This window comes from Mycteria americana, chromosome 5 (assembly GCF_035582795.1).
Source record: "Mycteria americana isolate JAX WOST 10 ecotype Jacksonville Zoo and Gardens chromosome 5, USCA_MyAme_1.0, whole genome shotgun sequence".
Lineage (NCBI taxonomy): Eukaryota > Metazoa > Chordata > Aves > Ciconiiformes > Ciconiidae > Mycteria > Mycteria americana.
In genome coordinates this window covers 71264973-71292961 of record NC_134369.1, presented here as the reverse complement: position 1 = coordinate 71292961, position 27989 = coordinate 71264973, and the positions used below count along the sequence as shown (strand labels likewise).

Below are 27989 nucleotides of genomic sequence, written 5' to 3'. Positions count from 1 at the left end.
TGGCGTGGGGCGGGGCCTGGCGGCGTGGGCGGAGCTTGGCGGCGCCGGGGGGCGCGCGCAGTCGGCGGGAGGATGCGGCGGCGCGGGGAGCGGGGCGGCGGCGGCGGCGGCGGCGACGGCGACAGCGGGCGGGCGGAGGGCAGGGCCGGCGCGGCCCCGCGGGAGCGGTGAGTACCCGCCGCGGTGCGGGCCGCCTGGGCTGCCGGGCCGGCCTGAGGGCGCTGCCGGGCGCCCGGCTGCCACCGGGGCCGGGCAGCGTCGCGCCGCGCTCCCCGCGACCGTGTTCCCGTCTCCGTGCGGTGTTTCTCCGCCCGGTCCCTCTGTTCCCTACCGCGGCCATGCTCCGTCCCCCGGCCGCGTCCCCTGTGACCATGCGCCACCGCTGTGTCCCCTGTGCCGTAGGTCTGTCCCCGTGCCGTGGCCGTGCTGCCCTGCCGAGACCGTCATCCCGTGTTGTGGCCGTGCCCCTCTGTCCCCACGCCATGGCCTCGTCACCTTGCTGGGGCCATGACCCCATGAGTGTCCCCCTGGCCACGGCTGTGCCACGCTGCCATGGCCGCGATCCTGTACCACGGCCATGCCCCCCTTTCCCTCCCATCATGATGCCTTGCTGTGGCTGTGTCCCCATGTCACCTTGCTGTCCCCATGACGCCATGCGGCGGCCTGTTGCCAGCTGTCAGTGGTGCCCCTTCATGGGCACGTCCCCCCGCCCTGGTCCGGACTCATCAGTTCTCACCTGCGGCAGGTATTGTGCAAGGGTGGGTGTGGGTGCTCGCCCCTGCGCTTGCACATTAGGTGTAGACCAAGAGCAGCACCCAACAACTGCGGCGACTGCGAGGGCATTGCTGGCCCGTTGCTGCCGGCGACTGCGAGGGCATTGCTGGCCCGTTGCTGCCGGCATACGGCGGGACTGCTCAGACCAAAGTCTCGGGGCCGGGACTGAGGTTCGAGGGTCTCCCTGTGGCTCCAGCACGGCTCATGCCACCCTGCACCCTCCCGAGAAGGGTGCCTGTGCCCGGGGGACCATGCCACCTTGCCCTGGCACCCCCCCTTTGCAACCTTTTCTCCGCATCGTGCAGCACTCCCCCGGGCAGGCAAGGGACTAAATCCGCTTGTGCAGGAGTGACCGTGACCCTGGGCAGGCGCTGGCAGGGAGCGAGCCGTGCTTGGACGCCTGTCAGATACCTCTGCCCTAAATCCCCCGGTGCTCGGCCTAGTTTCCCCATCGCCCAGCACCGTCAGCCCACGAGAGGCGTTAATGCTGCGCAATCTGCAGCTCTTGGCTTTCCCTTCCCTCGCAGAGGCTGGGGCTGGGGCTGGCCGGCGGCTCGCTGCAGAGGGCACGGCCCGGGGCGGCTGGATGCGTCTCCCAGCCCTTCGGGGCAGGACACTGTCGGAGGTGGTCACGCTCCCCAGCCTGTGCCGGTGGCACTGGGGGGACATCGCTCTGGTGACTGGTTTCTTCTGTGGTGCTGTGGGCTCCCCGAGCCCCTTTCCCAGCTTTCCTCCTTGTCCCTGGAGAATTGCAGCGGCTCTCGGTGCCAGGCTCGGGGACACCTCCGTGACCATGTCTCAGCAGGCACGGATCGGGTGTTGCCACAGAGTATCGGGCGCTCCTTATTGCCAGTTTGGCTTGCAGCTCCCGCCCTGGCACATGCCCTGCCCTTCCTGCCTGCCGGCGTCCCGTGGGAGGCTGCGGGGAACCGGATCGCGGCCTCTCATGACACTGTGTCACGGTGGGGCTGCTCCGACACCTTGGCTCCATCCCAAAAGCCAAACACAACCCCGGTGTGGGGAACCAGTTCCCGGTCCCAGGGGGACACAAACGGCAGCCTCAGACCCTTGCGGGGGAAAAGCCGCTGTATCCAACCGTCACGACTGGGGTTGGGAACGGGGACCCCGCTCCGCTGTGCCCCAAAGCCCCCGGGGCGGGAGGGGATGTGCTAACAAGGTGCCTTCTTTGCAGGGGCCGGCTGGGCTGGCGGCCCCGGCTGCGCACCTTCCTCCTGGACCTGCTCCTCCTCTACATCTCCGTGCCCTTCCTCATCCGCCTCTTCCCCGTCCTGCTCACCAAATTCGTCTTCCTGAACTTCCGTGAGTGCCCCGGGGCTGTCCCAACTGGGAGAGCCCCCCCCCCCCAAGGATTTCAGCAGGCAGGGGGCTGGGGAGGGGGGGTGTCCCCAAAACGTGGGTGGGGCCGCACCCAGCATCTGGGTGGCACCAGGACAGCACCCGACCAACCCCCCCCGTTTGCTGTGGGTTTGCAGAGGAGGCACGGAGGGACCTTTCCCGTTGGTGCCTCGTGTTTTGCAAGCTGTAATAACACGGCGCTGCCGACCCTGTTTACTGCCTAAAGTTGCAACACGTCTGGACACGCACAGCATCAACCGGGCTAGAAATCCGGGTGGCAGAGGGCTGCGCTCGCCTACCCGCTCCCTGAGCCAGACGTAGCACGATCCTTGGCTTCCAGGCCAATTATTAAAAAAAAAAAACAAACATGTTGCTTTGGAAAACGTCCAAAAGCAGCTGGGTATGAGGGTTTCTGGGTTGCCCATGTGATGGCTGTGATTTCTCCATCAGTGGCCTTCCCCTTCTTTGTGGACCTTCGGCATCCGGAGCTGCTGCTGAACAACACCATCAGCCTCTACCTCGCCACCGAGCCGGGCGTCACAGTTGGCATCTGGTGAGCGGGGCAGCCCCGGCATCTCGGGTGGGCAAAAGCCGCGTGGCTACGCCGGTGTCCTGGCTAAACCGGGTGGAGCCTTCCCGGGGTAACCCCGCTCTGGCACCGCAGGCACACGGTGCCGGGCAGCAGAGGGGCCGAGGCGCGGGGCAAGGACCAGCGCTGGTACGAGGAGGCGCTTGCCGACGCTCACCCCGTGATCATCTACCTGCACGGCAATGGGGGGACCAGGTCAGTACCCGTGAGCGCTGCCGCGGGGCCGGGACCGCGCGCGTGCCTCTCCCGGGGAGGACGGGTGCGGCGGCCGTTCTCGGGCAGCGTCTCTGCATGGGGTGAGAACTGGCAAACTCGGTGCAGCAGCCAGCGGTGCTGCGGGGCTGGGGCTGCCGCAGCGGTTTCTGAGCCCGTGGGAGGAGGAAAATCCCTTTGAGTTAAAGGGAAATGTGAAAACCCACCCACCCCAGAGCACCCAGCTCTCCCCCGCTGGGAAAAGGTCACCCCGGTCCCGTGCCTGAACCGGCGCTGGAGGGGAGGGTCCCTTGAGGGTCGCTCCCCGAGCTCTGACATCCCTTTCCCCATCAGGGCTGCAAGCCACCGTGTCCAGTTCTTGAAGGTAAGTGGTCCCCTGCGGTGGGACCGGGACCTGCCGGGGGGGTAAGGCTCACGCTGGCTCTGGGACCCAAGAGGGACCCTGGGCAGAGTGAACCCGGCGATGGTGGGGGGTCCTGGGGCGTGTCCCCCTCCCAGGACATGACACGGTGCCGCTGCTCTGACAGACGATGGGGGCTGCTGACTTCCACATCCTGGCTCTCGACTACAGAGGTAAAGTCATCCCCCGGCCTCTCGCGGAGTGACCCCCCTGGGGCTGGTGTCCCACCCCGGGTCGTGACACCCAGCCGTGTCCCCCGCAGGCTACGGGGACTCCAGCGGGCACCCCACGGAGAGCGGCTTCACCACGGACGTCCTGGCACTCTACGACTGGGCCAAAGCACGGAGTGGGAACAGCAGCGTCCTCTTCTGGGGACACTCCTTGGGGACAGGGTAGGTGCAGGGCCAGGTGACGGGCAGGGGGATGCCCCACGGGTGCCGGCTGATGCAGGAGCCCACAGCCGGTCCCCGGGCTGTGACTGCTGCCAGAGCGGTGCCACCCGGGGATGGACCAAGGGGCTGGAGCAGGTCCTCGGCGGAGGCACCTGCAAAGCAAGGGGGGTGTCTGAGGATGCCGTGCATCCCCCTGGGGTGTCACGGCTGCCCCCCCCCCCCCCCCCCCCCCCCTCCACCTCTCTTCTCGCAGGATTGCCACGAACGCGGCAAGGAAACTGCAGGAGGAGCGAGGTAAGGGCCAGCGTGGCTGGGGTGGCCCCGTGCAGCGTCCCCCTGGGGCTCTGCACACCCCTGGACAGATTTCGGGGGCTGCTGGGGAGCCCCATTGCCCTCTGCTCAAGCATCAGGCTCGGCCCCTGCGGCGGGGACAAGTGGCCGTCCCCATCCTCCTTAGCGGGATGGGGACATCTTGGCCGCATGGCTGCTGCCTGGGGCGGGAGCGTGGCAGCAGAACGGGGGGGCAGCCCCCCCCCGCAGCCATGCCTGCTCTCGCCCCGCTCTGCCCTCAGGGGTGCAGGTTGATGCCGTCGTCCTGGAGTCACCCTACACCAACATCCGTGAGGCGGCCGCCCACATCCCCATCACCAAGGTGAGCCCAGGGGCTCTGCCCGCAGCGTCCCCAGCGGTGACGGGTGGGGGGCTCTGCCCGGGGCTCCCCCCCGGCAGGGGAAGGGTGCAGCAATCAAAGCCACGACTTAGCACACCCCTCCCAAAACTCTCTCCCTGGCAGATCTACCGCCAGTTCCCGGGTTTCGAATACCTCATCCTGGACTCGCTAGCTCTGGGCGACATGTTCTTCCGCAGCAACGAGAAGTGAGTGCCCGGAGGGATGGGGCGCAGCCGTCCCTTGGGGCTGGCTGGACATGTCACACCATGCCATCCCTGCACTCGTATTTGCGTTTGCCCAGCTTAGTCATGCTTTAGAAGTGGCTTTTTATTTGCATAATTTCAGATAGCAATATTCCTATTGAGCAAAGTCCGCAAGCCAACATCCTTCTTTTGAGCACTCCGTGCTCGAGTCCCACCCGCCTTGCAGCATACACAGGCTGCGACAGCAGGGTCCTTCCCCCTCCGTGTTTGTGGGTGCCTTTGCTAAAAACCACCTGGTTCGGGGGTGTTTGTTTCTGAAGCCTGAGCACCCTGTGGCAGCGGCGTAAGGTTATTGGGGTGCTTGGTGCTGCCGTGCTGGGGCGAGCAGCGCGGGCGTCACCGTGGGGCAGTACCTTAGCCACCGACGGGCTGCGACGGCTCTGAAAGGAGGCTGTGCCTGGGGGGTCAGGGTTGCTGTGGGGGTTTTAGCAGCACCCAGGGAGGGTCCCGTGGGGCTGTCGGCTCCGGGGTGACTCCTCGGCGCTGTGCTTGCTGCCCACAGCGTGAAGGTGCTGGCCTGCCCGCTCCTCATCCTGCACGCGGAAGATGATGCTGTGGTGCCTCCACACCTGGGCCGCAAGGTGGGGACCACCATCGCCTCCACAGGGGCTGTAACGGGGTGGGCGCTGGTGGAGCCTGGCTTTGGGGGGCTGAACGGGAGGGAGAAGGGGTGGCCGGCCCCAGGGTGCTGGGAAGTGGTTTGGGGTCCCCTGTGCACGCTGCTAACCGCGCTCTCGCCCCATGGCAGCTCTTCGAAACTGCACACAGCGCCTACAAGGACAAAACCAAGGTGAAGTTCATTTCCTTTCCCGAAAAGCTGCACCTGGGCCACGACTACATCTCGTTCAACCCAGAGCTGCCCGCCCTGGTGAAGTAAGTGCTGCTCTGCAGAAATGGAGGGGCACAGAACGAGCCTTGGCCTCTTCTTCCACGGGTGCATCCTCCCCTGCCGCAGCCATGCGGGTGCCTTCCCCCTCTGCTCCTTCCCCTCCCCGTGGTGCTTGCTAGCATCAATTTCTGAGCTCCAGTCACTCCTCGCTGCCCTGAGCCTGTCCTCGGCCCGGGTGTCATGGGAAGGTGGCCCTGGGGACAGCCCCCAGCTCCTCTTTGCCCTGGGTGCAGAGATGCAGCTTTGCTCTAAGCCCAGCTCAGACCCACAGCCCGGGGTCAGAAATCAGGATCTCAAGCAGCACGGGACAGTCAGTGATACAGTGTAAGATTTATTGCATCTTCTTACAGAGACTTCTTGAACATCAAGTGATGCCAGCTGCTGCACGCAGAGACCACGAGCACTCCCTCAAACCCACACCAGGAACCCCCTCGTTGCACTGAACTTACTGCTGTACGTAATAAAAAAACTACTGAGAAACTTTCTAATTCACCCACTGCCTCGGGGATGCTGCAGGTTACTCGGGGGGTGAGATCCTGCCGTGATCTGGGGGCTGCTCCGGCACAGGACCGTGCAAGCGGGGGCCAGGAGCATCCTACGGGGCAGTGGTGGGGGTACGCGGGCCCGACTGCAAACACCCCTTAACCCCCCCCCCTGGCACCGATGCCTCAGGAGTGGCAAAAGCTGCACCCCAAGTCCTGCTTCAGCATCGCCTGCAAGGGCTCAGACAGCTGTGGCCAGCTGTGCTACCCCCCCGTCCTGCTCTGAGCCCCAGCGGCTCGCCCCCTGCGCCCTCCTTCTGCGTTAGCGTCGGTGCAAGTCAGCCCAGTCCCTAATTTTAGGCGTCAGCCAACAGCCCCTTGGACTCCAATGGCACTTTTATTTTTAGCACCTATGCAAGCAACAGGGCGACGTGGTTTCGCTTTCCGCACGACACTTACGTTATAAAAATTCCCCCCCCCCCCCCCCTTCCCCATCCGTAGGAAAGCCAGCAGCAGCAACATAGAGACTAGACAGCAGAGACAATTTTACGACACGCGCGCTCACGTCCCCCGGCTCCGGCCGACAGCAGCTCCGTGCCCCTACGCCGCTGTGCCGTTGGGGGTCTTGTCCTCGGCCGCGTCCCGGGGCTCGTTGGGCGGCGGGATCTTCAGGTCGGAGGGCTCCACGTGCCAGATGTCCCGGGCGTACTCCTTGATGGTGCGGTCGCTGGAGAACTTGCCAGCCGCCGCGATGTTCCTGATGACCATCTTGGTCCACGCCTTGGAGTTCTGCAAGGAGAGCGGCGGGACGGTGCGGCCGGAGGCTTGCGCGCGCGTCCCTCGCGTCACGTTGGCCCCGGGACCGGCTTTCAACCAGGGACCCCCTGCAGCAGCACAGCCAGGAGCCTCCTCGCCAGGAACCCATCTACGTGCACAGCCCCACCAGACCCCTTCTCCGGGACGGGAGGTTGTGCCCCCCTCACAGCTCCCCCGCCTCGCCCCCGGGCTGGCACTCACCAGGTACAGCTCGCTGACCTTCTCCTGGCATTTGACGTAAGCCTCGTAGTCTGCAAAAACTTTAAACCTGTAGCAGCGAAGAAAGGGGGAGTCGGCGACGGCAGAAATGCGCGGGTGGGAGTACGGCAGCGGCCGGTGGCTGCAGCGCACGGGGCTTGGGCTGCCGGATCTGGGGCTTCCTCAAACACGAATGCTTCGGAGAAATTTGGCCTCCCCGAGCCCTGGTTGTACAGAGCCCTGCAAGCCCGCGGGTGCTGCGGCACGGGCTGGACGAGCGGCCCGGGAGGGGACGCGCTGCGTCAGCTCACCGCGAAAACACTTCCCCGCTGCAAACACCCACGGCTCTCGGCTGCTTAGTGCTCCGGCCAGGAAAGCCCTCGAGCTACCTGAAAGCATCTATCATCTGGCAGGGGCCGCGCGCCCAAATGCAGCTTGGCCTTAATGTACCCCAGGCTTTAATGCGGCAAGCGTGAAGCGCCGAACGTGGAGAGCCCACGTAGCCCCAGAGCATCAATCGCTCGTCCGCGTGCACAACGTCAGGGCCAGAAAATGGGGACCTCGTCAGCCAGAGGGTGGGCGGTTGGTGCAGGGGGCTGCTCCGCAACGGGAACGAGGAGTTTGGTGGAGAGACCCAACCCAGGGGGTGGATGGCATCCCAGGTCTCACCGGTCATGGTAGAAGAGCATGTTGACCACGTCTTTGAAAAGATCAGGCTCCTTTGGGGAGAAGAAGCCACTCTTAATCTGGTCAATGACTTGCTTCAACTCGGGGAGCCGGTCATAGTACTCCTGGGCGTTGTACCTGGCAGGGAAAGGTCGATATGAGATGGTGCTGCTCCAGCTGCCCGCAGTGGCACCCCCGCGGCGTCCCCAGCCCTCACCCTTCCCTGTCCAGCTTCGTGACGTCCTCCACCCTCATGCCGAAAATGAACAGGTTTTCCTCTCCGGCCTCCTCGGCCATTTCCACGTTGGCTCCGTCCATGGTGCCGATGGTCAGAGCCCCGTTCAGCATGAACTTCATGTTCCCCGTACCCGACGCCTCAGTGCCCGCCGTGGAGATCTGCTCCGACAGGTCGGTAGCAGGGATCACTGCCAACAAAACACGTGGACACAAGGGGCTCATGGTGACCGGCTTTGGGTTTGTATCGTGCCGAAGGAGGTTAAGATCTGCTGTTTCGCAGTGATGGAGCCACGGGCTGGTGGACGTCCCCTCCCCACAGCGTGCCCCACGTGGTCTACCTTTCTCTGCCAGCGAGACCCTGTAGTTCTCCAGGAAGATGACCTTCAGCTTGCTCCCCACAACGGGGTCGTTGTTCACCACCTGAGCCACAGCGTTAATGAGCTTGATGATCATTTTAGCCATGTGATATCCTGGGGCAGCCTAGTAGAAAAGCCACAGGTGAGCCCGGAGGGCTGGTGCCAGGGCCAGGCGAGGAGCAGCCAGCTCCCACCTGCCCAGGGAAGCACCCGCTCAGCCCTGCTCCCATCCCTCATCCGACCCATGTGTTGTGCCACCAAGTTTTTGGGGGCTTGCATGACCATAGGCAGCAGAACCTTGCTTGGGTTGAAGCCAACTTCAACCCGGGGCTTCCGGGACACAACCCCATGAGAACATCTGCACCCCAGTCCCCTAGGGCATTCTCAAGGACTTCCTCCAAAATGCCTAAAACTCCTGCCCCAACTTACCTTGCCCCCAATGATCACTGTCCTCGGCACAAACAGCTTCGCAGGATCCCTCCTGATGCCTGGAGAAGACAGCGGTGCGGTGTCACCCTCTGTTTTAGCTGCAGCCCCGGGGGATAGGGATGCTCACGCACGCCCGGGGCAGCCCGTCCCCTCGGGGCGCGCGGCGGCTTACGGTTGTACATGGTGATGATGTGCAGGCAGTTCATCAGCTGCCGCTTGTACTCGTGGATCCTCTTCACGTGCACGTCGAACATGGAGGAAGGGTTGATCTTCACTTTGTACTCCTTCTCCAGGTACAGCGCAAACTTCACCTTGTTCTCCTGGGGGAGGGCAGGGAGCGCGTCAGCCCCCAGCCTGCGCTCCCCCTGCCTGCGTCCCCCCCCGCCCGCCCGCGCCCCTCACCTGCTTCACTTTGGCAACCTCCCGGATGAAGAGGTCGTCGTCCACAAACTCGTGCAGCTTTGTCAGCTGGCTCAGGTCCCGCACGTAGTCCTCTCCTATTTTCTGCAACGGGAGCGCAGGCACGCGCTGACCGCGGGACGGGGGCGGCCGCCTTCATCAGGCACCCTGCTCCCGCCCGGCACAGCCAGCGGCGCTTGGAAAGCGGGAGCAGGGGACTCGGGTGAGATGCAAACAGAGCTTGACCGTTTAGAAGATGTAAATGGCTGAGGTCGGAGCGGCGTCCCCGGGGGCGGCGTCCCTGGGGTGGGGAAGTGTCGGGGGCCAGCGCGTTCCCCCCGTGCCGTTACCTCCGCGATGAGCTCCGCCAGCCCCGGGTTGCAGAGCAGGAGCCAGCGCCGCGGGGTGATGCCGTTGGTCTTGTTCTGAAACTTCTCCGGCTCCAGCGCTGCAAAGTCCTTGAAGCTACGAGGAGGGGACAGCTTCAGGCTCACCCACCCGGCACCACCGCCGTTGCCGAGCCGAGGGTGATCCGCCACCGCCTCCCCCCCCCGCGCTTACACTTCAGTCTTGACTATTTCGGAGTGGATCTTCGCCACGCCGTTGACAGCGTGGGAGCCGACGATGCAGAGATGGGCCATGTTGATCCTCTTGGTGCCTCCCTCCTCTATCAGGGACATCCTCCGCAGCCGGTCCACGTCGTTAGGGAAGAGGGATGCGATGTGCTGCCGGTGGAGGTCGGAGAGGTGAGGAAGGCGTTTAGGGATGTCCCACCCGCTGGCTCCCCAGGAGGGGGCCACAGCAATGTCTCCAATGCATTTGACACCAGCCAGAGCGGTGGCTTTTACTCCAGAGTGATGGTGCAAACCCCCTCCAAAGGGTGCCCTTCCCCAGCACGGACGTCCCTGGACAGAAGGACCCCCCCCACAGAGAGGGGGGCTTGTGGGCACGTGCTCGGCCAGCGAGGCTGTTTCGGCAAAAGCCTCGTGCTGCCAGACCAGGAGGCCAAGCCACCTTCTCCTTTGTACCCCCAACCTCATCCTTCTCCAGGATGAATTTAGGGAGCAAAGAAATGCCAACAGGCAAGTCCCTGGAGCAATGGGTGAAGTCTTTAAAATAGCCCCTAACTGCGGGACAGCAACAGACTGGTGGGCAGGGCTTTCCTACACACCGAGCTCCCAAAACAGCAGCCAGAACCACCCGGCCACACACCCAGCATCATGGGTTTGTGCATCCCCCTAATCCCACCAGCACAACGCGTGCCGTCCCCATCCCCGTCCCCGTCCCCGTCCCCCTCTCCGAGAGGGCTCCTGTGCTGCCCCAAGGCACTTACATCCAGGTGCCTCTGGTTGATCTCGTAGATGATCTGCAGGTGTCTGGGGAGAAGCTTCTCCACCAGGTCCACCGGCCAGCGCTCCAGGGCTTCGGGGAGCACCGTGTGGTTGGTGTAGGCGAAGGTCTGCTTGGTGATATCCCAGGCCTGCCGGGGGGAGAGCTGGTGCTGAGCACCGAGGATGGAGGCAGCCCCGGGGTGGGTGCCAGCACCCACGCGTGGTCCTCCCACGGCGGCCAGCAGCACCGCCGAGCCGGCTCCTCCAAGCCCACGCTGGTTAAACCCAACCTGGCTGCTCCACATCGCTCCCCAGGCCACCAGCACCTACAAAACTGGTTCCCCCGCTCCTCCGCCACGGGTGGGTGCAAGCGGAGGGGACCCAGGGGCCAGGTCGGGTCTCCCTACCTTGTTCCACGGCAGCTTCTCGATATCCACGAAAATCCTCATCAGCTCAGGGATGGCCATGGCGGGGTGTGTGTCATTCAGCTGGATGGCAACCTGCGGGGAGAGAGCAGGGGTGGCACGTGGGGACCCGTGGGGGACGCGTGGGCATCCCGCTGCCCAAGTCAGCTGGGCGCAGGCACCCACGGAGGGTCCACAAAACCTCTCCAGCCCTGGGTGTCCATCTGGGAGGCACTGAAACGAGCTCCAAGGCACGCGTCAGAGCGACCCTGGCTCGTACCTGGTCGGGGAAGGAATCGAACACAGTTCGGACACTGTCCGTGCTCCCGAATTTGGACGCTTTGAAGCGGCGTATGATGTCCTGGAGGGTGGCGGCCACAACGAAGTACTCCTGCTTCAGCCGCAGCTCCTTCCCCTCGAAGAACTGCGAGCAGAGGAGCGGGGTGCTGCAGGATTGCACCGCGCTGCCCAGGCGCTGGAGGAGCTGCGCCTTCCCGGGGCCCCCTGCCGCGCGGGGACCCGCGCCGGCACACATCCACGGCACGGCGCGAGACCCCGGCGCTTCCCCCAGCGCCGGTGTCGGCAGCATCTCTAACCCCAACATCTTCTCGCTTTCCAGATTTCAGCACGGGGGTTTGAAATGCACTGGGACAAACAGAGGTTAAATCCCCCCCCCCCCCCCCCCCCCCCCGAGCGCTGTCGAAACCTGTTCTCCCTGGTTTGAAAGTTTCGGCTGCAAGGAAAGGTACCGGGGCAATGGGAAGGGAAGCCACAGGGGCCGTAACACCTAGCAGCTATTTCAAAGACAAGAATTAAAACCGCCGTTCACGCAGCACAAAACGTCAACCCGCTGGTCTGCAAGGGAGGATCGGCAGGAGGCAACCTCACCGCCGGAGCTGCCGTGGCCCCAGCTCTCCTCGCCAGCTGGGAAGGCTGGGGTAGGATTATACAGGGGAAAAAAACCCATCAGGGCCTGCCCAAAACAGGCTGCGGCGCAAGCAGAGCCGCTCTTCGCCTTCCTCCCCCCTCCTGCAGCTCGTCCTGTGCCCGGGGAAGGGCCGTACGTCCCATCGCGCCTCCGGGCCAGCCAGCGCGCAGCACGGAGAGAGAGAAGCACAACCCGCAGCAAGAGGCTGGGATGCCAAGGGCAATTTGAGGCATAACCTCCGCTCCTGGGCTGCAAGGGACGGGCAGGAAAATGCCAGCAGTGTTCACCAGTTTGCCCTCACGTTACATTTGGAGACTCGAGGAACGTTTCTGCAGCAGGACGTGCTCATCCCCGCTCCCTCCCCTTTACCGCGCTGAGCACAGATTTGCCCGGGAACGGCCTCGTCTCTGCTGCAGCCCCGGGCAGCGCTGGTGAGAGGCAGCAATCCCCATCCGAGCGCTACAGGCGGCTTGAAACACAGCTAAAACATCTCTGCAACGTCCTGGCGAGAGGGGCTGCTCTGCAGCATTTAGCCACCCCTAAACCAGGGAGGCCCCTCCACCCCGCCTTACGTTGTCGTTGGGGTAGAGGACACGGGATATGTTCTCCGCCAGGTTTCTGTCCAGCACAGCCTGGATGTAGTCTCCGACGTTGACTGGGGAAGAGCAGAGGGGTAAGGTGGGACCCCCCCGCGCCCCATCCCGCTCAAGCACCCCACCAGCACCCACTTACAGTCCCGCAGGTTGAAGTCGTTGGGTGCCCGAGCCGACCACAGCCGCATGGTGTTGACGGTGTTGTTCATGTACCCGGGCACGGGGGTATCGTAGGGTAGCGCCAGCACCACCTAGGACATGGGCAGGGCAGCCGGAGCCGGGCTGTGCCCCGGCTGGCGTCCCCCCACGTCCCCCCCTGCCCTGCCGGAGCCCTCCCACCCCCCAGACCCTCCCGCAGGAGGGAGCTCAGCGTCGCAGCCACCTTCGCGGGGTTGCATCACGGGGATGTGCTTGGGACCCCCGGCCCCTGCCCCGGGGACACCGCGGCTCCCCCAGGTCTGCCCGGCGGCTGGTGTTTGCCAGGGGACGCAGAGAGGCTCGCGAGGGTCAGGAGAAGCTTAATTTAAGCCACCGTGCCAGGCCGTGCACGGCACGCAGACCTGCCGGAGGTGCTTTTGGGTATTTCAGAGGTTGGCTGCAGACGCGGAGCAGCAAAACCTGTCCCCGTCCCCACGTCCATCTCCTCCCCAGTTTGTTCCACCGCTGCCATTTCCAGCCCAGTGAAGCAGCCTCACCAGCACGACCCTCCCCGCCGGGGACGCTGGCAGGGCCCGTGCCCGGGGCGCAGCCAGCCAGCCCCAGCCCCGTAGGCGACAGGACGGGCCGTGCGAGGGGGGTTCCCCGCGCGCTGGCCCCACCGGGCTGCACGGTAGCCCGTACCTGGGTGTCGACCCACTTGGCACCCGTGGCAGCGTGCTCCACCCGGCCGTAGAAGTGCACGGGCAGCATGTACTCGGGACGGGCTTTCTCCCAGGGGTTGCCGTGCCGGAGCCAGTCGTCGGCTTCTTCCACCTGCCGGAGGGAGCGAGAGCGGTGACGGGGCCACCCAGCCCCGGGGACCTCCCCGAGTTGTGCCACATGGAGGATGGCCGGGAAAGGCTCCGGTGGCTCATGGCAAAAGGGATGATGCTTCCGAGTCCGTCCACCCTAAACCTGGGTTTTGGCACCCGGAGGCAGGGCTCTACCCCCACCACCCTGAACCCCGGGGTCTCCCTGCCGGAGGGGTGATGGATGGGGACGAAAGCAACATTTCTCCTAGCGCACCACTAACGCCGCTGTGCTGAGGCCGAGACGCCGTTAGCCCTCTTAATTGGAGTTTCGATCTCAGCCTGCAGGCTGCCTAACGAAGCGGGCTCGTTCCCTAGCCCGGCAGGGCCGTTACAGGGGAGAGCCTGGGTTAGACGAAGCCTTTGGCACGAGCGCTGGGCGGCAGGGACGACGCGTGAGGGTAGAGGAGATAAGCCCCGTCAGGACGCAGCAGCCAGGGAATCGCCAGTTCACAGCACCGAGGAGGAAAGGCCGGCTCCACTCGCCGGCTGTAGATACAGCTTTTTGGAGATGCTCACAGGATCCCTCCGGGTATTCGGAGTTGTCTCCCACCAGGGGTTTTGCAGACACACACCACATTTTCCACTGCATTTCCAAAACGGCCTCTTCCGCCCTCTCATGCTTTAAAACCCAGGCGTCGAGCAGCGCGGCCGGGCTGGGGGGCTGCATCCGGCCTCCCCCGGACTTCCCCACGCCAGCCCGGTACCACCTCGACGAAACCATCCCCACCCCGCCAGGAGCAGGGACACCGCTTCTCCATCCTCGCCTGCTCCACGCGGCCGCGGAGCAGCTCTCGCGGCGGTGCCGGCCCCGAGCAGGGCACGCTGCGGATGTGGACGAGGGCAGCCTGCGGCAGCCAGAAAACTCCCAAGGAGAGCATCCCGCTAGCCCCTGCGAGGAAGCACAGGGCAGCTACGGCTCCGTTCGGGAGGAGAGGTGGAAGCACTGACCCCTCTGCTCCTACAGCAGCCCCAGACAGGGGTTCTGCTGCCGGCAGAGATTCGGCTCGCGTCCCCGCTACGTGGGCAGGCATCCGCACAGACCCGCCTCGGGAGGAAAGGATCTCGCGCTGATGACTCGCAGCTTTCTGCTAATTAGCGGGGCGTGCCGCGAGGAGGATCCGCTCCTCTCCGTGCCGCTGCACCGAGCCACTGAACGGGCTCGACTGGGAACCACGACACCGGGCTGATCCCCAGCCCCACGCGCTGGAGCAAGCCAGGGTGAAGGATCGGCTTCCCCGCCGCAGGGAGGGATGCTATGTGCTTGCACCGGTTTAAGAAGTTAAACTCGTTCGAGAAAACATCCGACAAGTTTTAAATATCACAGCCCCACCTCTGGCTCCAGCAGCCTCCAAGCTAAGGGAGAGCGTCCGTACACCCTGATCTTGGCCTGATTTAAGGGGGAGGCCAGACCTGGGGCTTGGGCTGTGCCGGGGGAAGGCGAGGGCTGGGCGCCTCTGTCCGTACCTGCCACCCGTCCCGGATCTTCTGGTTGAAGATGCCGTACTCGTAGCGGATGCCGTAGCCGTAGGCTGCCAGCCCCAGCGTCGCCATCGAGTCGAGGAAGCAGGCTGCCAGGGACAGAGGAGAGCACTGAGCTGCACTTCCCCGGGGAGCCAGGAGCCCGGGAGCCAGCGGGTCCTTCTCCCCGCGGAGAGCCGATGGCCGCCAGCAGCCACCCTGCAAAGCCACGAGCCAGGGCCAGCAGCCACCGCTCACTGCCCGGCCACCCGGCGCCTCTCGCCCCGTGCACGGAAAAGCTGGAGCCATAAAGCCCCCCAGGTTTAGGTACCCCCCCGCAGTGGATGCAAAGGCTCCAGGGCTGTGCCCCCCCCCCCCCCAGGCAACGAGACCGTTTGGGGGGCTCACTCACCAGCAAGCCTGCCGAGACCGCCGTTGCCGAGACCGGCATCCTCCTCGATTTCCTCCAGCTCTTCCATATCCAGCCCGAGCTACAGGCGAGAAGGAGAAGGCGACGGGCTGGAGGTTCTCAGGGCACCCAGCCCCACGGAGGGGAGACAGTGCTGGCACGCACCCCTGGGTGCTGCCCTGCGCCCACTGCTGCTGTCCCCCCTTGCAGGTGGGCTCCAGGAGGGGTGGAAAAGCACCCGAGCCTGCAAGACCCATCCCTGCAGCTGGGGATTTGCATCCAAAGCAGTCCCTCTCCTCCACGGCCTCTCCACGTTGTGGCAGGGACCAGCTCTGGAGCGTTTAAATCACTCCACCAGCCTTTACAAGGGACGCACAAGTCCCTGACCTCGCTGTGGATGAGATCCTGGGGGTGGGGGACACCCAGCCATGACGAGGGTGCTGCTCTCGTGGTCCCAGACATTTCAGGCACGTCTCCCAGCGCTCATTCCCCTCCCTCCATGCCCCAGCCCCCTGGGGCAGGCACCCGGGTGCCCGTCTCCCCGGCTCCAGGCATCGCCCTCGAACAGAGACGCCCAGAGAAGCAGCCACACCACTTTTACAAGGAAATTTTAAAAGGTTTCCAGCCCGGGATGCTGTGGGAGGAAGAGGTTTTGCCTATGCAAAGCTCCTGGGGCAGCTCAGCGGGAAGCAAGACGGTGCCTTGCCAGGCCTGAGCCACCTTCTCCCACGGAAACCTCTTGGTCTGACGTCCCCCCCCACGTCCCGTGGCCACGGTAAGCAGGGACAACCCCGGTCCCACGGCCACCCACAGGGGAGGGCCGGACCCCGCGCTGCTCACGTGTAAGTGGGCAGCACCTTCTCCCAAACCGGCCGGTCAGGGAGCACCGGCACCGGCCGCAGCCTCGCCGGTGTTTCACGGCACTAGGCTGCACAGCTCTGAATTTCATCGGCAGCCCTGAATGCCTACAGAAATATCTTCAGGGATTTATATTATGCCAAATGTTTTATTTTAGAAACGTTTGGCATTTGTGTCCGGGGTGCTCAGCATCTGCAGTAAGGAGGGTTTCCCTCAGAGCTTTACCTGCCATCGCTGCAAAGAGGATGATTTCCAAATAACCTCACACCTTCTGCTTCCCCAGGCTACCACCACGTAGCATCCCAGGCTCTTCCCCTCCACCCTCACCCCCAGCCGAGCTGCCATCCTCATTGCAAGGTCAACTGATAAAAAAATTTAAAAAAAACCCCTAAAAATAAGTTCCTCTCCTTTGAATGTGTTTGCACGAAAGCTGCTCCTGCTGTTTTGCAATGGCCCCAGCCGTGTACGACGGTGCTGGTCACGGGGGGTGCAAGCACGGGGTGGGGGGGGAAAGGAGCCACCCAAAAACCTTCGACAACCCGAGTGCCACATGGTGCAAGCGCCAGGCTGGGGTTGAGTTAGGCCAAGGTTTTCTTCCCCTCTGCCATTGATCGCAGCTATCAATGGCCTCATGCACAGAACCATGAGTTTCCTTGCAGTTTATGGGCTTGAGCCTCCATCCTGCCGGCGCTCAGCAGCACCGTGCCGCATCCCTCAGCACACAGCCGCCGGGCTGGGCAGCCCCCGTCAGGCTGCAAGCACCGGCTGTGGCCCCGGGCCTTTCGAGAGCAGGTCCTGGAGCAGCATTTATCCACTGAGGCATCGCCTGCGGCTCCGGGAGCAGTTTGCAGCCAGTGCGGTAAAACACCGACATCCCCAGGAGCCGGAGAGCGTGGAGCCCTCCCGGTCCGGGTCCTCACCGACCCCCGGGGATGCTCACCTGGTAGATGGCTTCATCGCAGGCATTCTGCAGCCCCAGGTTAATCATGGTGTTCTGCAGCGTCCGCCCCATGTAAAACTCCAGGGAGAGGTAGTAAATCCTCTGAAAGAGAAAACCACCCCCTGGTCACCTTCCCCGGGGCCGGAGGAGGCTCCTCTGGACCCCGGAAGCTGCTATCGGGCGTTATCTCGAAGCGAGAGGAAAAACCCCGACTCTCAACAGAGCAGGGTGGTTTGCACCGAGAATTTGAGGGCTGGAGCTCCTCGGAGGCGGCTGAGCCCTGCAGCCCCAGCCCCGCTCTCCTGCCACCGCTGTTTCCCAAGCCGGGAAGAGGGTAGCGCCGAGGTGGTTTTGTTTGGACAAGCCCCGGCACCCTGTCCGAGAGCAGGGACAGCTCCAGGATGGTCACCCGGAGCATGCCGGCAGCCGCGGCGGTACAAAGTTAAACTTTAAAGAGGAGACGTTTCCTAACGTCACCCCGAGCTGCAAAGCAACCGGAAAACCGAGCGAGCTGCCGGGGCCGGGTGCGTGCGGCAGCTGCGGGGACAGGGGCTTCCTCTGCCAGCCCCGGGGGGTCGGTCTCGGGAGCACCGCACGCTCTTGCCTCCCCTCTCGCTGACACAACGGGTGCAGGATGCGGCCGGTAACGGCGGAGGCTTGCGTAAGCCGTCCCACAGCGTCAGCACCGGCAGGTTTTAAGGAAGGATTTAGGCTGGAGGAAGTGGCTGACTTGACAGGTTTCCCCAGGACCTGTGCGGGGTCGGGCTGGGGACGGCGATGGGATGTGCTGGGCAGGATCAGTTGGGTTTACTGGTTTGGTCCCGGCAGAGCCGGAAGCAGCGACGCCGGGCGGACGGCACTCGGCTCGGCTATGCAGGACAGCCCCCGGATTCGAGCCCTGGAAGAGGTTCATCTTTTTTTCTCACTCCTACACAAGGCGGGGGGGTTTGAGCTCTCAGGGCCTGGCCCGGTCCCAGCGAGGCGTTTGCGGGGCCAGCCTCGCAGGGAGGGAATTGGAGCTGACAGGGCCGTCCAGGTGTCAGGAGGGGATTACTGCTTAATCCCCCAGCAGCCAGAGCCCCGCACTCGGCGCGAGCCGGCGCGGATGAGCGGCAGCACAGAAACTCCTGCACAAACCGGATCTTTCACGCTCAAGATCCTTGTGGCGCAGATTAGGTTTGCGCCCGTTTTCAACAAGACCTTCTCGTGGCTGGCTTCAGCTTCGTTTCAGCTCTTCGACTAATCCACCCTAGAAGGCTTTGCGGCTGCTTTGGGCAGACCGCGCCCACGCCAGCGCTGCGGGACAGCAAACGCTGTTCCCGTGCCCCGCGCCCAGCTCCCGGCCAAGCTGCGCTCTGTTTGTTTTGCAAAGCAAAGGACAGTGGCCTCGCTTGTTAAAGTCCAGTCCCCGCGCTCGGCAAAGTTTGGGGGAATATCCCTAAACCCCAGAAAAACCGAGCCCCCCGTTCTCTATGCCCTTCTGGCGCGTTCGCAGAGGGAGGGCTGGCACCCCGGGGGTGACGACGGCTGTACAAAGCCCCCTCTCCCAGCCCGGCCATAACGCAGGACCCACCCTGGGAAAGCCGGGGGGGGGGCTCCCACCACCCTCCACCCCCTGCCCTGCAAGGAGGGGTCCCCCCCCGGCACCCCCTCGCTCCCACCTTGGGGTCCTTCTCGTAGTAGTACTGCTGGGTGCGGATCCAGCGCCCCACGAGGTGGTCGCGCACGGTGTGGGCCAGGGCGAAGTAGTAGTCGCGGGGGGTGGCCACGTTGCGGTCCTTGACCAGGGTGAAGTGGAGGTGCCGGTTGAAGCCCCGCTTCAGCTCGGCCACGCTCTCGGCTCCCACGATCCCGCGGATGCTGATCTGCTTTCGCCGCTCCTGGTCCGACAGCGGCCGCGACATCCCGGCGGGGCTGCGGGGACACGGGGGACACGGGGGACACCGCCACGGCGGGGATGGGCGCCGGCACCGGGTTCCGCCTCCGCCCCGGGGCCGAGCTCGCCGGCTGGGCCGGGGCCCCGGGGAGGGGACGGGGACGGGGCCGGGCCGCCGCCGCGGGCCGCCCACTCGTGGGGCGGGAGCGGCACCCGGAGGTGCGGGGGGGGCGGCCCGGGGACCGCACCCGGGGGTGCGCAGAGGGGAGGGGGGGCACCCCGGGAACCGCCACCTCGGGGTGCGCAAGGGGGGGGGGGGGGCGCGGAGCCGGGGAGGGACACGGGTGCCCCCGGGCGCACCTGCACCGGGCGGGGCGGAACGGAACGGAGCGGAGCGGGGCGGGGCGGAGCGGTCGCGGCCGCCTCCCCCGCGCTTGTCCGGGCGGCGGCGGGTGCGCGGCACCGCCCCACGGTGGGCTCCGCCCGCCCGGCCCGCAGGGAACCGCCGCTCTCATGGCCGAGAGGGAGGGTGACACCAGCCCAGCCCAGCCCAGCCCTGCCCGGCTGCTCCCCTGCACCCCCCACCCCTGCACCCCCTCCCCTGCACCCCATCTTCCGCACCCCCTCCCCTGCAGCCATCTCCCGCCCTCCTCTCCCCTCCTCCTCACTTTTCTCTGCCCGCTCCGCAATCCCTCTGGCAATGGCGTGGGATCGCTGCCGATCGGCTCCCGGCGCTTCCCAGCCGCCTTCCCCTGCCTGTCCTGCCTGCCCTGCCTGCCTGCCCTGCCTGCGGAGCGCTGCCCGGCCCTGCCCCCTGCCTCCGGTTCCTCCCGAGGGCAAGAATAGCCGATCTGAGCGTACAAGGCAACACCTCTTCCTCTTCCTCTTCCTCCAGCCATGCCCGCGCGGCCTTTCCAGCTTTGCGCGTTTTCCCTGCCCGCTTCCGCAAAGCTAAACCACGCGCGGCCGAAGAGCGGGACGACCCAACCGCGGCCCCGCGGCCTGGCCGGCCCACGCGAGCTCCTGGGGTTAACCCAGCCACCCCGGCTGTCGCCCTGGCTGGGACCGAGTGGCACGGGGCTCCACGCTGAGCCAGGGCCTGGCAAGGGGCTGCGGCGGCTCGCGAAGCCTGCGGAGAAGGGGCTGGGTCCTGAACCGGCCCAAACTGCCCACGTGCAACGTGGAAAAGAAGGAACGTGACCCATCTTCCTGCTTTTTCCCGGGGCAAATTGGAGGATTATTGTCCGGGCGGAAGCTTGGCCACGGTTTCCTTGTCAGTAAATGCCAGGCGCAGAGCAGGCAGGGGCTCGGTGCCCAGAGCAGGTATTTCACGTCCAGGACCTGCCCTCCAGCGCAGGCAGCAATTGCAGCCGTGCAAATGGTGCCGTGCAAAGTCCTCCGAGAGCTGCCGAGTGTGGGGCAGAGCCCTGGGTGGCTTTGGGCAGCCTGAGAAGACCTCCGGCCCTGCTCTCTTGGAAGTCGGAGCGGGGACGCAGCTGGCGAGCGGCTCTGCCCTCGCCGCCGGGGCCCGTCCCCGGGCGCTGGGTGCCCTCTGGCCCTGGGGTGTTCCCTCCCGGGTCCGTGACTTACAGGCTGGGTTTTACACGCTGCGGGGAGGATGCAATTTCCCGTATCCCTGGTGTCCTGGGCACGTTCCCTCTCTGGAAGGGACAAGCATCGTTCTGAGACATAAGTGCACTTAATGCAATGCATTAACGGTTTTTCTTTAGCCCTGGACTGGAGCCCGTGATGAGCTCAGAGGCCTCACATTGAAAACTTCTCTTGAAGCACTCTGAGAAAACGCAGAGCGGGCGCTAACGCCCCAACGGCGAGCCCTTCTCAGGCCCCTGGGAGAACCGTCCTTGCCTTGCCTTCAGAAATGGCCCCAGCACCACTCATCCCTTAGTGTTTGCTCCTATTTCTGGAAGGCAGACACCCCCCACCCACCCCCCAAGGGATTTTAACGTTGCCAGCACTGCGTCACAACGATGCTGGGCTCTTTCACTTCTTGACATCTCCTGATTTCTATTATTTTATCTCGCTTCCCCACCTGGTCCTTGCCACCAGCTCTCGTCCTGGCAGGCAGGGGCTGGCGGTGGGGTGGCCGTGCTGGGCTGGATGCAGCGGCTTGTCCCCCCGGGGAGATGCTGCTCTGTATCCAGCCTAGGTAATGCCTCCCTCCCGCCGGATGCCATCCCTCTTTCCTTACGTCCTGGCTCCTCGGCACCCAGGACCATCCCTCGGCCCCCCAGACTCCCCTGCTGATGGCCGCAGGCGGAGTGGGGAGCCCCGGGTGGGCCCCGTGTCGCTGTCGAGCTGCCCCCTCCCCTCTCCGCTGTCCCAGCTCCGCACCCGCGTTGGGAACGGGGAATCGTCACCGCTCCTCGTGCACACGAAGGGAGGCGGGAGTGTGCCGGGGAAGGGAAAGGGTCGGGAAAAGCCTGCGTGGGATGGGGGGCTGCTGGATTTGGGGTTCATGGCCGTGCCTGGCTTAGCTCCCCGAGAGCCCCGCGGGCGTCACATGGGGATTGCAATGCCCCCTCTCCCTCTGGGGCGTCTCCTGGTCGTGGGGTGGAAAATGCTGCGGTGCTGGGGATGGGGCCACGGCGGCACGAGCTCCCCCCCGCCCCTCGGTCATCTCACGGTGCTGCCACAGTGCTGGGTTTCAGCTGGCTTCTGTGCCCCCCTCCCTCCCATGAACCGAGTTCTGTCTGTTCTCTGCTGCCGTCTCCCGACAGGGACAGCGCAGGGATGCGCAGTGCGCTGTGGTGACCGCACCGGGGGACACGACGAGACGGGAACCGAAGGCAGGGGCTGCGGCGGCACAGAGATGCTCTGGGAAGCTCTGCCCTTCTCTCATAAAAGTCCTTTATTAGAACAGCAAACATGACACTTCTCGTCGGTACAGCGGCTGTATGCAGCTATCATCGCGGTACAGGGGGACGACGTCTTACAATCACTGGGAGTCTAATAAGCACCATGAACATCCTAAAGAATGGGGGATAACGGCTGAGAGAGGAGCCCCGGGTGAGCCGGCCACGGGGGCTCGTCAGGAATTCACCAAAGAGCTGCTCGGCGTTGTCCCGCAACACGGCTCTCCTGCAGCTGAGAGAAACTCCTCGGTGTAAGTCAACAAGATAGCACCCATCCAATAAATTAGGTAAACTTAATACTAGAGCAACAAGGGGACAAACGGGACCGTCCTAGAGAGAGGGCACGCTGGAAGGGAATGGTCTATTTACACTTGTCTTTCTGCTGGACCGGTACTCCCGTAGCTCTCCCCGACCCCGGATCGATGAGCTGCAGCTCTCTGGCCAGGCCGGGCACGCCGGCACCGGCCCGGCGGCGACACCGCCGCCTCCCCCGGCCCCACCAGCCGTGCTGGGGAGATGGCGAGGGACCGAAAAGCGAAGCGTGGGGACATGCGCATGCAGGCGCCCTCGGCACGGGAACGGGGGCTGGCACCGGGCACAGCGCCCACGACCTCCCGCTCCTCTCCTGCCTCTGAATTACCAGACAGTCAGGGCAACGGGCACGTATTCCTGAGTGCGTGGCAGGGCTGTGGCCAGCTCTCCTTCCTCCCCGTCCCCGTCCCCATCCCCGTCCCCATCCCCGTCCCTGGGCTCCCCGTCAGACCCTCACTGCAGAACGAATTCTCTGGTGAACGGAAGGACACTATCAGTTAGTATTTAAGGCTAGGCTTTATACGGCAACTATAAAAAAATAAACGCTAATCTCCAAAGAGCCGGGCGAGGGCTCTCCGGCGTATGGCTGTGGCACGCGTGCCGGCGCTGGGCTGCGGGGAGCAGGGGGAGAGCACCGCGCAGGCGCTTGGTGCCGGACCAAGGGCCTGCCGGCACCCGGAGCACCCCGGGACAGGGTGGCCCCCCCTGCCCCACCGCTGCGCCCCACAGAAATGCCTCGGGGGGACAAGGGACAGGGCCGGGTGTTTTGGTAAGGACGCGGAGACTGACTGGTAATCCAGGGCCCACCTCTACGCGTGACCGAGGGCGCTCTGCAAGAAAGGCCACGGGGGAAAGAAATATCCTGCAAAGTAACGGGGCTGGCGTGGGTGAAAGCTTTCCCGTGGTGGGGGTCCCTCCTCGGTCCCTCCGGCCAGCCCCACGGGAGGGGAAAGCGCTCTGCCAAACGAGACGAAACTGCAACCCCCCCCCAAACCCCAACTCAAATCAATAAAACCAAACCTAAAAGCGGACACAGAGGAACATCTCAGGCTACCTAGGTACTTCATCAGCCAAAAAGAGCTAAACAGCGAAGCGCACACACACAGGACAGCGCGGGAGGGCGGAGATCGGAGACGGCCAAAAGCCAGGTTCTTCCTTCCCGCTTCGCCTCCCCGTCTCCGGCCGGCGGCCGAGCAGGGACCCGGCAGCTCGGCGGCCGGCCTCGTCCCGCGGGAGGGAACGGGCTGGCTCCTCTCGTCCTGAGAAGAGGCAGCCGGCTCCGGAAGCATCCTCACGGCATGGCCGAGCGTGAAGCGTAGAATTCGGGGACCGGCAGGCCGGTGTGCAGCGTCACCTGCAATGAGAGACACAGGGCTCAGCCGCGTCCCTCCATGCCTGCCGGGACAGCCCACGGAACGGCCGCTGGCACGCCGTCTCCAGGGAGGGCAGGAGCTGCCCCAGGGGAGAGGCAGGATGCGGCCGGAGACGTCGCGGGGAGCCCACCGCTCCTCCTGCCCCGCTGCGCAGCCTCCGCTGCAGCGGGGACCTGGGGGGGTGGGAGAGGCCATCACCGGGACCACGGCGATGGCTCCGTCTTGCTGCTTCACGACTCGGTTGTGCTGCAGGATCCCCTACACAGCTCCAGCGTGAAGTGAGACCACTCGTACCGGTGGTACCAAGTCCCAAACATTCCCAGCGGGCTGCGGATAAATCCAACGGCCAGCTGCCGGAGAGGTGGGACACGGCAGCAGTTGGGTCGTTCTGCAGATGGGATGGACAAAAAGGCTACGGAGGGGCCTGAAGGACAGCGAAGGTGCTCGGTACAGAAGGAGGCCTCCGAGAAGCCCCCGAGCCGCGCACGGGCCATACAGCGGAGGGGACGTGGCCGATCGCCGGCGGGAGGAGGGACCTTCGCAGTGGGGAAGCTGAGCAGCAGCAGGGTGCCGGGGCAGGGCCGTGCTACGGCGTGAAGGGATGCTCGAGTGCGAAATGGGAGCTAGGCGCTCGGCCTGGCGTCCTCCAGGGATGGGAGCGATGTGGCAGAGACTGCAACACAGGGACGAAGGGAAGTGAAAGAAATACCAGAGACCTGCTGCTCGCTGCCCCTAGGAAAACCCCGGTCCGTAGGAAGGGATACGGGCAGGCTCCGCTTGTACGGACTGACCGGGCAAGGGGCCAGGTCCTGCAAACACCCACACACGTGCCGGGGAGCTGCGCAGGGGTAATTCAGCTCCTTCCGCAAATACTTGAATTTGGGAGGAAAGCACAATTCCGTCTTTTATTGGAACAGCAGCATTTTCCCCTTCGGATACAGACTTACAGAAAACGTTGTCTAAAATACAATTATTTGCCTCCTAATTAGAGTTATTTTTAATTACTCGTATACCTTTGAAGAAGGATAATGAATGGCTTGGGTTTGTTAGCAGCCTTTTATCAGCATCCCGTGGGACTTCTCTGTTGTCAGGGGATTTCAGCTCTGCCGTGCCCAGAGAACTGTCAGAAAGCAGAGGGGCTCCAGAAACGTGCTTGTCTCAGGGCTGCGCAGGGGATTGTGGTAGGAATCACAGAATCGTATAGGTTGGAAAAGACCTTTAAGATCATCGAGTCCAACCGTAAACCTGACACTGCCAAGCCCACCACTACACCATGTCCCTAAGCACCTCAGCCAAACGGCTTTTAAATACCTCCAGGGATGGGGACTCAACCCCTGCCCTGGGCAGCCTGTTCCAACGCTTGACAACCCTTTCAGTGAAGGAAAATTTCCTAATATCCAGTCTAAACCTCCCCTGGCGCAACTTGAGGCCATTTCCTCTCGTCCTATCAAACCCATCACAGAGCAGGACGTTTTTAGCACACCAAATGAATACAGTAACCTCTAAACCCAGCGCAGACAAGATGGGCTGCTTTAGTGTTTCCTAATTAAACGCCGGCACAGCCCCGGCACGTCGCCCGTTTGCCAGCCCTTCTCCAAGCCGGGCAGACCCCTCTGCCTGCCTTGGGGTGGGACGCTCCGGTAGGGACGCTCCCAGGGTTTGGGATGGCACTGACCAACCTCCAGCGCTGCTGGAAAACTGTCGGGGCCTTGGTGACGGCGCGGTACACCCTGTGCCCTGATGGACAAAAGAGAGCCATGCCCTAATCCACGGATCCCGAATTTACAGGGGCCGCTTGGTGCCGCCGCCCTTGCACAGAGGTGATGCCTTTGACATCCGCCGCAGAAGACCGTGCCGAAACGCTCGACGCCCTGAGGTCGTCCGTTACGTGCAACGTGTCCTAGGCTGTGCCTGGGCACTTGTGCGGTGCTGGAGGTGCAAGCGGTGGTAGAGTGGATGTGCCAAAGCCAGGCTTAGTGACTGCGGAAAGACTCACTGGGGGAGATGATAGCAGGGATGCGATCAGCGAGGAGAAAAAGGAAAGACAAAAATACCGGATAGGCCCAGGGAGCCACTGCTTGGTGGTGTTCAGGAGAGCTGAGAGCTTGGGAGAGAGGGAGAGAAGAGGGGTTGGAAACTCCCCAGAGGAAAATAGGCTTTAAAAGGTGCCCTTGTCCCTGGTAATGCTCCTATCTGGGCCCTGGGAGAGCTGCAAGAGCTGGTGAGGCTCTTGTGGGGTAGTATCACGAAACGGACTTGTCGAACCCCATCGATCAGGGAGGGCTGGAGAACCTTGGTGCTTCATCAGCCCTGATGGAGAAACCCGGAGCAGGGAGCCGGAGGCAGCAGCTGCGGCTGCAGGAAGGCCTGTCCTGATTTGAAAGACTCGCAGCTGGTTTCGGGTTTAAGTTGAGCTCTTTCCAAGCTGCCCCTGTTGCACAAGAGCCCTCCCCGCTCCGCAAAGTCCCCATGCCGCCGAGCATCAGCGCACACCGCGGTGACAGCAGCATTAGAGGGTCTGCCAGCAAGCTCGGCCGCAGGGTATGCTGCCGTGGTGCACCAGAGAGCACGGTCAAAGCACGTACCTGCACGTTCCTGTTGAGGCTGACCGCGGGGAAGAAGAGGCCCTCCAGGTTCTCAAAGGCGACAGGCCCTTGCTGGTCTTCATTGATGGAGAACGTCAAGGTCCTCCTGGTCAAATCCAGCAGCACTCCCACCGTGGCGCCTTTCGTTATCCCACCCTCGGTTCTGCGGGGGCGAGAAGAAGATCAGAGCATCTCTGTGGCTTAACGTCCCTTGTGCTCCCGGCTCGGGGTCCAGGCTATGGACCTCAATGGCTGACGATGCTGAACTTCACAGCTCGCCCAGGAGCCAGGCCATGACCCGCACCCATCCCAGCCACGCTCGCAAGTCCCTGGGCACCTCTTCCTCGAGCCTCCCGCAGAGGTGCTCTCCGCTCGCCGTGATGTCCCTGAGGGCAAAGCTACCTACCAGAGCAGCCACAGCAACGCAGCCACGGGGGAAAGCAAGTGGACCTGGGGAGCAAAGCTGCAGGGTCCACTTCAAAACCTGACCCGGCAGGGAACACGGCTCTTGAGGCTGCAGGAAGGTGACACCAGGCTCTCCCCAAGCTACCGCAAGCTTCAAAGCCCCCAGCCCCGCTGTCCCACGGGGAAAGTGAGCAATAGCTGCAGCACAGGGAGAAAGGCAAACGCTGTTTTCTTGTTGCACGGGTTGCAAGGCTCTGGGTGTTAACGGGAAGGGGGTCCTACACAGGAGCGATGCCGTGCATGCTCGGGGGAAGAGTCAGCACGGAAAGAGTCGCAGTCGGCAGGGACGGAATATGGGAGCAAGGCAGAACCAGGGAGGCAGGGACTGTCCTTCGCTTGGGGCAAGGACGCAACCTCCAACAGAGGCGATTAGGAGCGATGTCACCCTTCCTGTGGGCGCCTGTAGGTGCCACCGAAAAAGCCACGGGCTCTTACTCGGGCTGAGATTGGGCTGTGGTCTCTGGGAGGAAGACCCTGTTCCAGACCACGTACCTGTTGGTGTGCGAATTGTTGTGCATGAACCAGCTCCGGTTATTGTCCACGTACATGGCCCAGGCCTTGTCGTCCTTGCCCAGCATGGCATCCTTCAGGACATCAATGCGTGCCACGCCAAAGGCCGGGTCAGGGTGGTTATCGTAACGATCGATTGACAGCTCCCAGTAATGGAGCCCTTTGGAAAAGCCCGTTTTCCCCAGCACAACCCTGTCATCATAGCTGTTGCAGGTGACAGTCAGGTTGTCATTAGAAAAGATGATGTCAGCATGGGCAGAGGCAGGATCGAAAGAAAACCAAGCAACTGGAACACACAAACAACATCAGGTTAGTCCGGCGGCAGCACGGCCGTCAGCGACCGAGCCACGTGGAGCGGACACGAAACAGCGCATGCTGCATGCAGGGCCGACACGGAGCGCGAAGGCACGGCGGGGGCTCGGGCGGCCGCCCGCGACGCGGCAGCGAGGAGCAGGCAGGGAGCTGCGCAGCGGAGGGGGCTGCTGGCTCACGGAGGGCACCTGCCGTCACGGAGGGATGCTTTGGGCTTGCGCAGCTGCAGCCTGCCAGCGTGGCTGAGGTTTTATGGCTGGGACTCAGAGGAGTTTGTCCCCGGTGCCTGTCTGTCTCCATCCCCTCCCACTGTCTCGGCTCGTGAGCCCGCAGGATCTTCACGATCTCCTAAAATTTGGCCCTAGCGGAAGGAGACGTGCGATCCTGGCCAGGTCTCCAGGCTCTAGCTAACGTAACTTACTCTTCCGACTAAGGGTTGCTCATGCAAGCAACGCTTTGCAGGGTCAGGCCCAGCGTGGGAAGGGGACTGAGGATCAGCAGATAAACTCTGTGTGAGTATTTGAGGGCTGGCAGTCCTGGGAACCAAAAGCACGTACACAGAAGGTCTACGTTGACAGAGATGCTACATCACACCGAGAAAGCTCCCTGCAGAGCAACCAGCC

At 63.8% G+C, this 27989-nt stretch overlaps 3 protein-coding genes across 7 annotated transcripts in view; 1 reads left to right on the top strand and 2 right to left on the bottom strand.

The window, feature by feature from the left end:
- Nucleotides 1-62: 62 nt before the first annotated feature.
- On the top strand, nt 63-6042 carry ABHD12B (abhydrolase domain containing 12B). The gene is made up of 13 exons (XM_075503960.1): nt 63-167; nt 1967-2094; nt 2581-2683; nt 2795-2914; nt 3266-3296; nt 3460-3505; nt 3595-3724; nt 3978-4018; nt 4297-4376; nt 4518-4600; nt 5160-5238; nt 5406-5530; nt 5897-6042. Exons 1-13 carry the CDS (start codon nt 73-75, stop codon nt 5916-5918), a joined length of 1083 nt encoding a protein of 360 aa, XP_075360075.1. The 5' UTR covers nt 63-72; the 3' UTR covers nt 5919-6042.
- PYGL (glycogen phosphorylase L) lies at nt 5857-19773 on the bottom strand. The gene is made up of 21 exons (XM_075503959.1): nt 19605-19773; nt 18722-18974; nt 17061-17162; nt 15266-15344; nt 14860-14963; nt 13226-13357; nt 12525-12636; nt 12365-12447; nt 11145-11288; nt 10868-10960; nt 10463-10609; nt 9691-9854; nt 9480-9594; nt 9133-9234; nt 8903-9050; nt 8731-8789; nt 8284-8425; nt 7926-8133; nt 7712-7846; nt 7046-7112; nt 5857-6817 (listed from the first exon to the last, which is right to left on the bottom strand). The coding sequence occupies exons 2-21, from the start codon at nt 18962-18964 to the stop codon at nt 6629-6631; spliced, it is 2568 nt and encodes an 855-aa protein (XP_075360074.1). The 5' UTR covers nt 18965-18974; nt 19605-19773; the 3' UTR covers nt 5857-6628.
- A 2789-nt stretch (nt 19774-22562) lies between these two features.
- Nucleotides 22563-27989, bottom strand: part of TRIM9 (tripartite motif containing 9) — a 70652-nt gene continuing 65225 nt past the window's right edge. For all 5 annotated transcript variants that reach the window (XM_075503955.1, XM_075503957.1, XM_075503952.1 and 2 more), the window contains 3 exons: nt 27037-27340; nt 26080-26242; nt 22563-23475 (listed from right to left, as the gene is read on the bottom strand). In XM_075503955.1, the coding sequence (XP_075360070.1) occupies nt 23413-23475; nt 26080-26242; nt 27037-27340 (530 nt within the window). In that variant the 3' untranslated portion in view covers nt 22563-23412. The remainder of the gene's footprint in view (nt 23476-26079; nt 26243-27036; nt 27341-27989) is intronic.

Excerpts from the sequence above, each read along its gene's own strand:
- ABHD12B (XM_075503960.1), top strand. The coding sequence starts at position 73 with ATGCGGCGGCGCGGGGAGCGGGGCGGCGGCGGCGGCGGCGGCGACGGC. Across the intron at positions 2,684-2,794 it reads GGCGTCACAGTTGGCATCTG|GCACACGGTGCCGGGCAGCA; the intron begins GTGAGCGGGGCA and ends CTGGCACCGCAG. Across the intron at positions 3,725-3,977 it reads GGACACTCCTTGGGGACAGG|GATTGCCACGAACGCGGCAA; the intron begins GTAGGTGCAGGG and ends CTCTTCTCGCAG.
- PYGL (XM_075503959.1), bottom strand. The coding sequence starts at position 18,964 with ATGTCGCGGCCGCTGTCGGACCAGGAGCGGCGAAAGCAGATCAGCATC. Across the intron at positions 12,448-12,524 it reads CGACTTCAACCTGCGGGACT|TCAACGTCGGAGACTACATC; the intron begins GTAAGTGGGTGC and ends GCTCTTCCCCAG. Across the intron at positions 10,961-11,144 it reads TCGATTCCTTCCCCGACCAG|GTTGCCATCCAGCTGAATGA; the intron begins GTACGAGCCAGG and ends CTCTCCCCGCAG.